The sequence below is a fragment of the Phascolarctos cinereus genome, unplaced genomic scaffold, assembly GCF_003287225.1.
Source record: "Phascolarctos cinereus isolate Bilbo 61053 unplaced genomic scaffold, phaCin_HiC Scaffold_9;HRSCAF=440, whole genome shotgun sequence".
In the NCBI taxonomy this organism is placed as follows: Eukaryota; Metazoa; Chordata; class Mammalia; order Diprotodontia; family Phascolarctidae; genus Phascolarctos; species Phascolarctos cinereus.
Genome location: NW_027556402.1, coordinates 39,297,417 through 39,310,008, shown reverse-complemented (window position 1 = coordinate 39,310,008; position 12,592 = coordinate 39,297,417). Strand labels below are relative to the sequence as shown.

General features: G+C 42.5%; 1 protein-coding gene across 4 annotated transcripts in view; it reads left to right on the top strand.

The window, feature by feature from the left end:
• The first annotated feature begins 669 nt into the window (after window positions 1-669).
• SMARCAD1 (SNF2 related chromatin remodeling ATPase with DExD box 1) overlaps window positions 670-12,592 on the top strand; it is a 96,938-nt gene continuing 85,015 nt past the window's right edge. For 2 of the 4 annotated variants that reach the window (XM_078148302.1, XM_021008410.2), the window contains exons 1-2: window positions 670-762; window positions 1,262-1,542. In XM_078148302.1, the coding sequence (XP_078004428.1) occupies window positions 1,308-1,542 (235 nt within the window). In that variant the 5' untranslated portion in view covers window positions 670-762; window positions 1,262-1,307. Of the gene's footprint in view, window positions 763-932; window positions 1,067-1,261; window positions 1,543-12,592 lie in introns of those variants that run through there. The other 2 variants (XM_021008411.2, XM_021008409.1) reach the window with 2 other exon arrangements.

The following is a 12,592-nucleotide window of genomic DNA, read 5'->3' as shown; positions in this document are numbered from 1 at the left end:
TTAATGCGCATTGGATCCATTTTTTGGGGGGGTTCACTGAAAGGTTAAGTGCGGTGACCCCAAGTGCACGGTCAGTAGGTGTAAAAGAAGGAGGATTTTAAACCCAGGTGGCCTAAACGTGGAGACAGGTGCTTGTGGTGTTACTATTATTTCTATAGACGAGGAACCCGAGGGTCAGAGAAGCTCCGCGCCAGGCGAAGGCACCACGCGCCCGGGGCGCTTTCCACACCCACAGGATGAAGGAAATCAATCCTAACAATGAGCATCATGCAGGAGAGCCGGGATGCGGGGACCCTCGCGCCCCACGAGCGCCGGCCCTTCCACCCGACCCTCCGGCCACCCCCCGAGGCGGTGACCGTCCGGAAGGGAGCAGCGCCTGCGCTGACCGTTCTGGGGGTGGGGTGAGGTGAGCGAGCGTGGGGGGGAGGGCGCGGAGCCGGGAAGGGGGAGGGAGGTAATAGAGTGTCATGGCAACAGCGCGCGCTCCGGACTCTTTCCGCTCGCGGTCCCGGGTGAAGGGGGACGCAAAGGCGGCGCGTTGCGTCATCAGGACGCGCACGCGGAGCTCCTCGCCGCCTTCGCCGTTGGTTTAGGTCCCCTCCCGGCTGCCGTCGCGCTTCGCCTTCGGTGTTTTACTCTCCCCATTCAGCTTTCTTTCCTCCCTCCCGAGGCTCCGAGACCCCACGCAGTGCGGTCCGAAAAGGAGGACACGGCCCCCGTGCCTCCCTCGCCCGTCCCCCGACCTCCCCGGGCCAGCCTCATGTAGGTCTTCTCGTTCCTGCCCGCTTCCTCTCGGCCGGGTTTGCGTTGCGTCAACTTCCGGGCGGGTCCCCGCCAGCCGCCGCCGGGCCTCTGCCTCTGCCGGGCCGAAGCCCCTTTGTATCCCCGCGGCCTGTGGCGGCGCGGGCCCGGCGTTTCCCGCGCGGGGCGGTGGGAGGCCGCGCGCTCGGCGGGCCTTCCGCGGCGGGGGTTAGAGCGGGGAGCACGGCGGCGGCGGGAGCCCGCGGGGGCCGGAGGTGCGCCGGGGTCAGCGAGCGCGTGCTGCCGGGGCGGGTGATGAAAAGAGGTGTGCCCATCCCCTCCCTCGCTCCCGCGGCCGGGCGAGGTGGCGGGGCGGCCCCCTCGCCCGGCCCGCGTCCCGGCCCCCCGGACTGGTGCCCATTGTTCCGCGCCCCGGGGGGGGGGAAATCGCTGGGCCGCCCCGCGGGCTCGGGTCTCACGGCCTCTCTTTGTGTTGTGGTGGTGGTTTTGTTCCCCGTAGATTATCCGGGCAGCTCCGGCAGGGTGGTCGGTAGCTCTCCATCACCATGAGCCTCTTCAACCTGGACCGGTTCCGCTTTGAGAAGAGGAATAAAATTCAGGAACAGCCCGAGCCAGCCCCCCAGCCGCCGCCGCCGCCGCCGCCTCCCCCTCCTCCTCCTCCTCCTCCACCGCCTCAGGTTGAGCTTCCTTCCCCCGTTTCCACTATTATTGAAGATGACGATCTCGAAGGGGGAAAAAGCAGGCCAGGAACACCAGATTCAGATATAACAGAAAAAACAGGTGAGTCACATCGCTGCAAATTATGTAATGTGTTTGGAAGAATGGGATGTTAAGCCCAAGAAGATCTGCCATTTCTTACTCTTTTGCCACGATCACTTCGTTCACCTTGGCTCAGCACATCCTAGGCTAGGCCTTGGGGCTGCCTTAGGAGCTGTACACATCTTGGTGATTGTCCATCTTCACACCGACCTCTTGACTCCACCACTGTGGGTGAAGCCCTATTCAGAATGACTGCTAGGTCAGAATAATTACAACTGAAGGAACCGCCCATAAAAGAAGGATGTTCTAGGTTTGTGTTTACTGTTTGGGTCACTTGAGTATGGTGAATTTGAGAGAGCACTGGATTTGGAGTCTTGAAAATCCGGTTTCGGTTCTCTTCTAACCACTTTAATTTCTAAGAGTGAATACTGCAGGAAAAGACTTTGCAGGGAAAGCTCTGTAGAGAAGATGATTTGAGCTGTCACAGACAGCAAGTCAACCTCAGCTGTGATCTAGAGAGGGTAGAAGATTCAGGTCCTAGAACTATCCTTCCTCCTAGACATCCTCTAGAATGCCGATGAAGTATAAGGTCCCTAGTTGGATTTTCTAGGGGAAGTAAAACATTTGTATGTAAAAGAAAAAAAGTGAGCCAGAACGTTGCTAAAGTATTTGATATAGATATTTGTGAATGGAAAGATAAAGGTTGATGTTTTTCTTTATTCTTTTTTTCATTGTCCTAAGAATCATCTCACACCAGGCCAGAGGGCTCTTCTGTATAAATCTAGATGGCAGAACTGGGACCAGTGAAAGTTAAAAGGAAACAGATTTTTTTCCCCCTTACTCTAAAGAACTAGCAATTTAGAGGTGTCTGAAAAATGAGTGGGTAGTTTCTGACTGGATGGATGACATTCTGCTAAGGATATTGTAGAGAGATTTCTTGTTTTGGGTTGAAGTGGGATGGGATCACTTCTGATATCCCTCCTAACTCTTGATTCTATGATTCTCAGTTTTGGGACAATATGGTTCAGAAAGGAAGAAGCTAGAGGTGGAGATTAGTTTTTTGTTGGGCTGTAGGTTGGATAGAAAGAAAAGAAAGAGATGAAAGCTTCTTTTATTTACAGTAAACTCAGCATTTTGGATAAAGAATAAACTCCATGTTGCACTGAGCAGTAATAATGCTGTGTACTTCTTCAGGACTTGTATTTTTTTTTTTAACCTATGTGTATTTGTAGACGGTGGCACTCAGTGAGCCTTCTTTAGGCAGCAGTTAGGATTGAAGATTTTGGTTTGTTTAAATTATCCTCCTAGCCTCACTTTTCAGTAGACAGGAATATGATAACAGAGAGATGAAATTCAGTAATACGCACTTGTTATAGTTATAGGGCAAACTATTTTAGACTTAGGATAACAGATTTAGAACTGTAAGATCTCTTATGATTCATTTACCCATACCCCCTCATTTTACAGATGAGCAAACTGAAGCCCAGAGAGGTTAAATGACATATTAAAGTCAAACATTTGATTAATGCAGAACCAGGACTAGAACCCAGGTCTCGATTCATTTATTTCGCAATGATCTATTAAGTCCCTACTCTATTTAAACACTGGGAAAGTGATGGTAACAATAAATAAGACACTGTCCAGGCATCTTGTGGAGCCTACAATTGAGTAGATTTAGGTTCTGTAACTCCTAGCTCCATTGTTTTTCCCATTTATCCATTTTTACTCCCCGCAATGATATAAGTTAACTAGCTTGCCTCCCATCCTAGCTCTTAATTGATACAGTTTTTTCTACTATCAAATGCTTGTCAGAAATGTTTCAGTGATTTCAACTTTGCATCTCTGTGAAGGTGGGTTTCAAGGCAGCTGGTTAGCTTCATCTCATTATGATTCTTTCCCTTGTTAAAGACTGTTGCTTAGTTCTTCAGTTTTCATTTCAACATTTATGTTTGCTGTATGTTTAAGATATTGTGCTAGATTCTATGGCTAGTAATAAAAGTTTCTACCCTTCAAGATGCTTACGATCAAGTGGTATGGGGGTTGTAGCTATATTTTTTTATATCATGTCCCTATTTATATTATTAATGGTAGTCTCAGATTCCAAGAGAGAAAACTTACAAGAACTGTTCAAGCTGCGTCACTAGAAATTTGTTAATATGGTATAGCAGGAAATACTGGATTTGGAGTCAGAGGATGTAGGTCCAGTCCTAGCACCTATGTGACCTTGGTCCAGTCATTTTCCCCTTTTGGCCTTAAGTTTCCTCGTATAGAAAATGAGGCTGGACTGGATAATCATTAAGGCCTTATCCAATGCTAATATGTCGGTTTGTGTGACTTTTCAGCTGGTTGACAGCTAATATATGAAAGCAGATAATCTTGTTTGAGTTAGAATGCTCTGGGTTCCCTCTTTCTCATATTTTGGAGCACACCTATAAATGGAATGTTCTGCTGCTAGAGGACTTTGGGCACATATTATGGTATAACTGGTGAAGTGACTGGCACAATGTCTGTAGTAAATGTGATAGGAGCAGGGACTGGACCTGTAATATCATTGGTATGGGGAAATTCCCAGTGAGCAAACTCCCTCCACCAGTGCAGATCAGTACCTTCTTTGTACTGAGATGTAATGGTGCATTGCCCACAGTCACAGAGCCAGGATGTGTAAGAGACTGTACTGGGACTTCTTGTTTTGAAGCTTACTCTATCCATTAGACCGCACTGCCCAAATGTGATGATAGGATAAAATGATGTCTTCCTTGCAGGCAGGCACCTGGCACAGGGGCAACTTGATAAATGCTTGTTGATTGATTTGTGTGACTTCAGGCAAATAGATGAACTTCTCTGGGTCTCAGTTTCCTCATGTGTCCCTGGCCCTCTTCTCTTTCTATACTATCTCACTGGTGATCTTGTCCCCTCCCACAGCAGTTCATCATCTATGAAGATTGATTCCTAGGTGTATTTATTGAGCCCTAGTCCCTCCTGAGCATTAGAGTCTCACACCTACAACTACCTTTTGAACATCTCAAATTCAAATTCATCATGTCTAAACCAGAACTGATTCATTTTCTTCTTAAGTGCTCATTCAAAAAGGTACTACTGTCCTTTCAACCTCATCTTCAACTCTTTACTGTTACTCACTGCACATATCAAATCTTTTGTGATTCTCATCATTTATTCTTTTACAATATCTTATATACATCCTTATCTTTCCCCTCCCTCAGCCCCCACCCTTCTGCATCCCTTAATACCTCACATCTAGACTATTTTTGTGCCCTTCTGCTGAGTCTCCTGTTTCAAGCATTCCTCTACTTTTTGCTGTCAAAATATTTTTCCAAAAATGAAAGTCTGAGTCAGTCAACAAGCATTTATTTTTTTTAGAAGGAAAAAAGCGTTTATTAAATTCCAACCATATGCTAGGTACTGTGCCAAGCACTTTTATGATCTCATTTGATTCTCACAACAACCCTGAGAGATAAGTGCTATTATTATGCTTATTTGCATTGGAGGAGTTTGTGGCAGACAGCTGTGAAGTGGTCACACTGCTACTAAGTGTGTGAGACTGAATTTGAACTTGGGTCTTCCTCACTCTAGGCCCAGCATTCTGTCTACTGAGCTACCTTAGCAGGAAGGCTAGGTGGCAAGATGAGTTCAATTCTGAACTGCTATACCACCAAACCAACCAGAGTTAATTCAGTTCAGCCAGAAAAATTGGCTAAAATTAGTTTCTGGTTACCTGATTTTTTTAAAATTTTTTTAAAATTTATTTTGATTTATCAACAATCACTTCCATATGCTTTTGAGTTTAAAATTTTTCTCCCCTTTCCTCCCCACCACCCTCCCCAAGACGGTGCACAATCTGATATAGGAAATAAATTTATACTCCTATTAAACATTTTTTGACCACTGCCTCCTTCAGTCTCTCCTCCCTTCTATTATCCCCCTCCCCCCTCTTACCCTTTGCCCCCCACTGCTTCTTCCCTCCCTTCCCTTTTCTTTCCCCTTTCCCCTCCTACTGTCTATACGGCAAGTTAGATTTCTATACCTGATTATGTTATTCCCTTCCTGAGCCAAATCTGATGAGAGCAAGGTTCAAACAATGCTCACCCCCTTCCCTTCTTTCCCTCTGCTGTAATAGTATTTTCTGTCTTTTCCTGTAATGTAATTTACCCTTGTCTGCCTCCTCCTTTCTGAGTACATTTTCTAAGATCAGACTAATGCACTTACTTGGATCCATTTAACCCACTTGATTAGATTTTTTTTATCATTACATCAAAGTCAACTAATATCCACCCCTTTCATGTATACTCCTTTAACATGGTGTAATAACAATACAGTTCTCAAGAGTTGCAAGTGTCATCTTCCCTTGTAGGGGTGTAAGCAGTCCTCCCTTATTAACAACATTGTATCTTTCTGTCCCATTTACCTTTTTATGTCTTTCTTGAATCTTGTACTTGAAGATCAGATTTTTTGTTGAGCTCTGGTCTTTTTATCAGGAAGGTTTTGAAGACCCCTATTTCGTTGAATATCCATCTCCTCCTTTGAAAAATCATATGCTCATTTTTGCAGGTAGTTGATCCTTGGCTGCAATCCAAGCTCCTTTGCCTTATGAATATCATGTTCCATGCCCTGCGGTCTTTTAATGTAGAAGCTGCAAGGTCCTGTGTAATCCTGACTGTGGTTCCATGATATTTAAATTGTTTCTTTCTGGCTGCTTGCAGCACCTTCTCTTTCATCTGGTAATTTTGGAATTTTGCTATTATATTCCTTGGCGTTGTCAATTTGGGATCTCTTTCAGGTGGTGAGGTGTATTCTTTCTATGGTTATTTTACCTTCTGGTTCTAGGACTTCAGGGCAGTTTTCCTTTATGATTTCCTGAAAGATACTGTCCAGGCTCTTTTTTTCATCATGATTTTCAGGTAGTCCAATAATTTTTAAATTGTCTCTCCTGATCGATTTTCCAGGTCGGTTGTTTTACCAGTGAGGTATTTTACTTTTTCATCTATTTTTTCATTTTTTTGTTTCTGTTTGACTGATTCTTGCTCTCTCATAGAGTCATTAGTTTCCATTTGTCCAATTCTAGTTTTTAACAGATTGTTTTCTTCTGTTAGTTTTTGTACTTCCTTCTCAATTGGCCAATTGTATTTTTAAGGGATTTGTTTTCTTCAGTGTACTTTTTTTCCAGTTTGCCAATTGTGTTTTTTAGGGACTTGTTTTCTTCAGTGTACTTTTTTTCCAATTGGCCAATTGTATTTTTTAAGGACTCTTCTACCTCTCTCATTAGACTTTTAAAATCCTTCTTGAGCTCTTCTAAGAAGGCTTTTTGGGCTTCAGACCAGTTCATATTCCCTTTTGAGGTTGCAGATGTGGGTTTGTTGACAGTGTTGTCCTCTTCAGAATTTCTATCTTGATCTTCACTCTTCTCATAATATGAATCTATGGTACATTTCTTTTTACTCATGGTTTCTTTATTCCCTGGCCTGTAAAGAGATTGAGTTCTCCTGCTGGGGAACAGAGGGCACTGACCCAAGCTTCTTGTGTTGGGAGCCTAGGTCTTGGTCACTGGCTTTGTGTGCTGGGGCCTCTTATGTTGACTATTGGATGCTGTAGGGTTCTGGCAGCTTACCTGGTGTTGGGCTGGAATCATCGAGGCTGGAACTTTCAGGCAGTTCTAAGTTGCCTGCTTTTCCTTTTCTTTAGCTTTCTTCAGCTCCTTTTAGATGGGTGCTGCAGGGTATTTATCTGCCTGGGGCCCCTTGCAGTGCTGCCTCCCTCATTTCTGCTAATGCACTGGGAGATTCCTTTGTGGTAGAGTGCCAAGGCACCTGGTGGTTTTCTGAGCTGGTTTCCACCAGTTCCCCTGCCCTCACTGAGGCACTGGGAGGTCCAGGTGTTGGTGTTTGCCTGCTCTACCACCTGGGCTTCAGGATCTCCTCCTGGTTGACAGTTGGAGGCTGTAGGGTTCTGACAGCTTACCTGGTGTTGGGTTGGAATCAGCAAGGCTGGGACTTTAGGAAAACTCTAGGTTGCTTTCTTCAGCTCCTTTTAGATGAAAGCTGCAGGGTACTTATTAGCCTGGGGCCCTTTGTGGTGCCGCTTCCCTTATTTTTGCTGAGCCACTGGGAGACACGTTTGCTGGGCTGCTGTACTGCTGTTCCCTGTCTTTCTTCTAGTTCAGGTGTTCCAGGGTTTTTTTTTCTGGGGTGATATTTCCTGGGTTTTCAGAGGTTGATAGGGGAGGGTGAGAGCGACTACCTTTTTACTCTGCCATCTTGGCTCCCAGAAGTGGAGGTCCAACAAGCGTTTATTAAAAGCCCTTAATATGTGCCAGGGATGTTGCTCCACTACTCAGTAAACTGCAGTGGTTCAGTGTTACATCTAGCAACCAATATAAAATCCTCTGTTTGACATTTAAAGCCTTTCACAACTTTGCTCCTTCCTCCCTTCCTAGTCTTCTTAAACTTGACTCCCCTCCACACACAATCCAGAAATTCTGGTCCACATGCTGTTCTTCCATCTCCTGACCTCCTGCTTTTTCACTAGTTATCCCTGCTGAACAGAATGCTCTTCTTCCTCCCCCCCCATCTCCTAGCTTCCTTCAAGACTCAGCCCAGTTCCCACCTTCTGCAGGAGCCTTTCCCCTTTCTCCTCCCACTTCTAGTTCCTTCCTTCTGAGAGTACCTTCGATTTACATTTTATATTTTGTTTATAGTTATTTGCATATTGTTTCCTTCCTTAGATTGGGAGCGCCTTAGGTACCTTGGGACTAATGCTTGTTACTTATCAGGAAAACAAAGAATTTGGACTCAGTGGAAGTCTCTTCCATCTCTAAATCTTTGTGCCTCTGAAATTCTTTTGTCTTCAGTTATACCATTTCGCCCCCTCCATCTCACTTTTGAGTCTGCTTTTTTACTTCATCATGATTTCTAGTCTGTGTTCTGCCTCTATTCTCACTTTATTCTTCTGATAGTCTTGACCATATAATCACCCATTTCAAAAGACACCTGTCTTCTTTCCTCTTTTGAAACTCCTGCTTTCTTGTGTTTCAACCTGGGACCACCTCTAACTGCGCTTTCCTATTTGCAAGCTGCCAAGTGCTACTGGAGAAAGATATAGAAACTTCGGAGTAGGTTCATTATAACTTTATCCATCTTTTCATTTATTCTTTTCTCATCTTCTTACTTGGCCATTCCAAGCTCCCCTGGAGCCAGCAACTCCACCTACATTCACTTATCTTTGAGTAGGTGAGAAGATTGAGACAATCGTTCTTACTTCTTCTGTAAAGCTCAAAACTTTTTATGTCCTTACTCAACTTCTTCTGCAACTTCTGAGGATAAAGTAGCCCTCCTTGAAAAATATACCGATATTTGTGTCTTTTATCAGTCATGTTGGGTTTGAGGAGAGATGAAAGTAGGATTGTCTGGCAGCAGGGAGGGCCCAGCTGAGGTTGGGTAAGAGAAAGTGTTTCCCTTCTTTCAATAGCAAGCTCACTTGTTTTGTGAATCTGTCTTTCTAGCTGAAATCTATCTTCTCAAGTTTTCTTATAGCACTTTTTCTGGTTCTTTCCTTTACCCCTATTAGATTTAGACTGTAAGGTCTTATAATTTTCACCCCCATGGCCTTGCCCATCATAGATATTTAATACGTAGTTGAATGTTGTTATAAAGCCATATGTTTTATTGATTTAGCTGGGAGGAGTGTTTTGAATTATGCCTAAACATGATGTTAAATTTTTTTTTAAATAGATTTTTATTGGTGTCTTTTTTACATAGTTTTCCCCAGTATCTCCCACTTCCACAATTTAGCAAATGGAAGGTACCTGTTCTAATCCATCAAAAACATACTTTTTGCCTATGACTATTTCACATTATTGAGGTAGAAATGCTTCTGAAAAGTTTTTTTTGCATTTGAAGTTAGTATAGACATTTAGGTCTGTAAAATTATTTCTCATGGATATTATCTTTGCCTACAATTAGAGCAGTTTTTTGCCAGGTAAATAGTAGTGCTTTGTTTCTGTGGTTTGTGGTCAGGGCAACCTGACCTCATGGACACGCTTAATTGAGAAATATTAACATGTTTTACTACTCAGATATCCTTTTTTTTTCCCAAAAGGATGTCTTTATTAAAATAAATATGTCAATAGCCTGAAAAATAAATGACACTGTAGAGCATGTTTTTTTTTTCTGGTTTTATTTTATTTTGTTTTTACTTTAAAAATTAGAAATTTCAAGTGATTTCAAGTTGCCTTGAATCCTTATGTTGAATTCCATTCTTCCTTAGGTGGTTGTTAACAGTGTTAAAAGCCAGCTTTGTTCAGAAAGCCCTTTTCAGTGATTTTCAGCACTAAAACTTTTTTGTCTCACCTCTAGTCTTCCTATTTACCATCCCTGGGACATCCAGGTGGCACAGTGGATGTAGTTGAAGTTAAGAAGATCTAGGTTCAAATGTGGCCTCAGACACTTACTAAATAACTGTGTGACCCTGGGTAAGTCATTTCACTCTGTCTCAGTTTCCTCATCTATAAAATGAACTGGAGAGGAAATGACAAACCACTCCAGTATCTCTGCCAAGAAAACCCCAGACAGGGTCATGAAGAGTCAGACGCAACTAGGAACAACTTAAATATTGAATTATCATTTTTATGGAGGTGCTATGATTTCATCTGTATAGGGATCTCCCAGTGAGAAAAATTAGCTCTTCATAATACACATTAGTAACTTCTTTGAGATTTGTAGTGTTAGAAAGTTACCTGGGGAATCTATATATTATTTGTCATGTATGTGTCACGGGTGAGAATTCTAGGTGTTATGATTCAAAGACAAGCTCTATCCATTATTCCATGTTACCTTTCATTTATGATTTTTAAAATTTTCTTGAAAATACTGTTGCTGGCATTTTGGTTTTTTAATGTACTTTAATCTTGATTACAAAACAATACTTAAAGTATTAATCTTGATATGTTCAAGGGAGCCCTTAGCTTAGACAGTATAAGTTTTATGTTGACTCAACTCTGAAAATGTATTTAAATCTCTTTTTTGTCTCTGTTTTTAGTTTCATTTGCAGTTGTTCCTATGCTGAGATCTAGTGATTAACCTGAAAATGAATTAATCTTACAAAGTAGATAAAATGATTTCACATCTTCACAGTGATGTGACACATCATTGTTTTTTGTGTTGGTCAGGCCACTTGGTGATATTTGAATGATTATTTATTGTTAATTATCCCCCATAAGCCACTAGTTTGGGTAACAGTTCTAATTTCCAGACTATGATTATAACTCTTTCAGTTCTTAAGAGTCTTAAAGACTAAGCAATGTCTTAATTTTAGGGTCTTTTACAAAAGAGAAACTTAATCTATTTTACTTCTATGTTTGCATTCAAATGTAAGCTAATCTGCAGTTCAGATACAGCTGACAGTCTTATGATGAGTGTCTTCTGAATATTTTGCTAAAAGGGAAAATTAATGTTCTCCTTCATTTGGTATTGCCAGATTGCCTGTGAAGAAGCCATATTAAAGAACCAGACCGTAGAACCCTAGAACCTTAACATGGGAAGTAACTTTAGCAGTCATCTTTCCAGCCCTTCTTATTAACAGATTAGGAATTTGCAGTTTAGGAAACAGACTTGGCAACTAAAGGTTAAGAACTTGCTTAAAGGCACAAAACAATTTTAACAGGAGACCCAATTCTAGAATCCTGTTTCCCAGTCCCAAACTGGTATCGTTTTCACTCCTATAACTGCCTCATTTGAACCACAGTAGTGCATCTGTCATCTTCTGGGTAGTCCTGGAGACCCTCCACATTCACATAATTTGCCTTTTGTGTTGTCACAACCACCTACCTACTCTATAAGTAATGACTTAATAACTCTTTGTTTTTACTAAGCCTTGAGGGTTATGGAGCTCTTGGATAAGCTTGGAAGAATGGGTGTGGCTACCTCCTGCTAAACTTTGCTTAGTTCAGGTATTTTGTTTTTGGCAGTCTGGTGTTTGGGGGACAGCTGGGAGAGATGTATCCAGGACCCTAGTAGCACCAAAAACCCTCCCATCCAAAAAGATTGTTTCAGTTTGAGGTTCATTTGTTTTAAAAAGCTCCCCTCTTAGGATTGGCTTATTAACTGTTCACCACTCAGGACATTCTGCCTCTCCCTTTTGTGTGAATCTCCCCCCTTTGGGATGTGCTGCTTCACTTGTGTGTATCTTAGAGTCCCTGGCCTCTTTCATTGCTCTGCTCAGACGCTATCCCCCAAAATGAAGCTTTTCTTGAACGTGTCCCATCCAGGTTTTCAGTATGCTCTCCCCCCTAAAATTACTTTGTATTTATTTTATCTGAGTACCTGCTGTATCATGCTCCCTTTCTTTCCATCTTTTGTATAACACTTCCCCACACCTACCCTTAGAATCAGATTCTTAAGGGTAAGAAAGATTTCTTTTTTCGTCTTTGTATCTCATTGCTTTGTACAGGTGGGAGGGTGTTGGTGACTGTAAGTATTTGTTAAATTCTGAATTAATATAAATTCTCTCTGAAGGGTTAAGTTTATTATCATTCACACTTTAAGTTGGTTAAGTTGATTCTAGGTCTACACCTAGAAATCTGCTCTAGTTTTTTGAGGGGGAGGGAGGTGCGAACTATGGAGAAAGGTAGAAGATACTTCCCAATTACGGTACCACATCTGCTTTAACCAGTTACATAGACATGAGCTCTGTAGAGCTTCTGTCTAGGGTCTATATTTCTGCTGCTTTGAGTAGACCAAGCTAAAAAAGTATTTTTATAATCTCAGCTGGCCTCTCAGCAGCAGTTTTTTCCACATTAGCAGGAGCCAAAACCACAACTTAATTTTGACCTTTTATTTTATTTTTTCGCAAGTACTGTGCTGTGAATATGCAGTTCTTAGTGTCTCGACTTGGATACTCAAATGGATCTGTGATCTCATTGATTCTAGATTTCCTTTGATAATGTCTGTAGGAAGAATTTTGTAGAAATCTTAGCAAACTCTAGAAACTGAAGTTTTGAGGTTCTCCATCTGGCCTGGGTTTGAAGAAATCACTCAAAACCTCAATTATATCAGATTGTGTG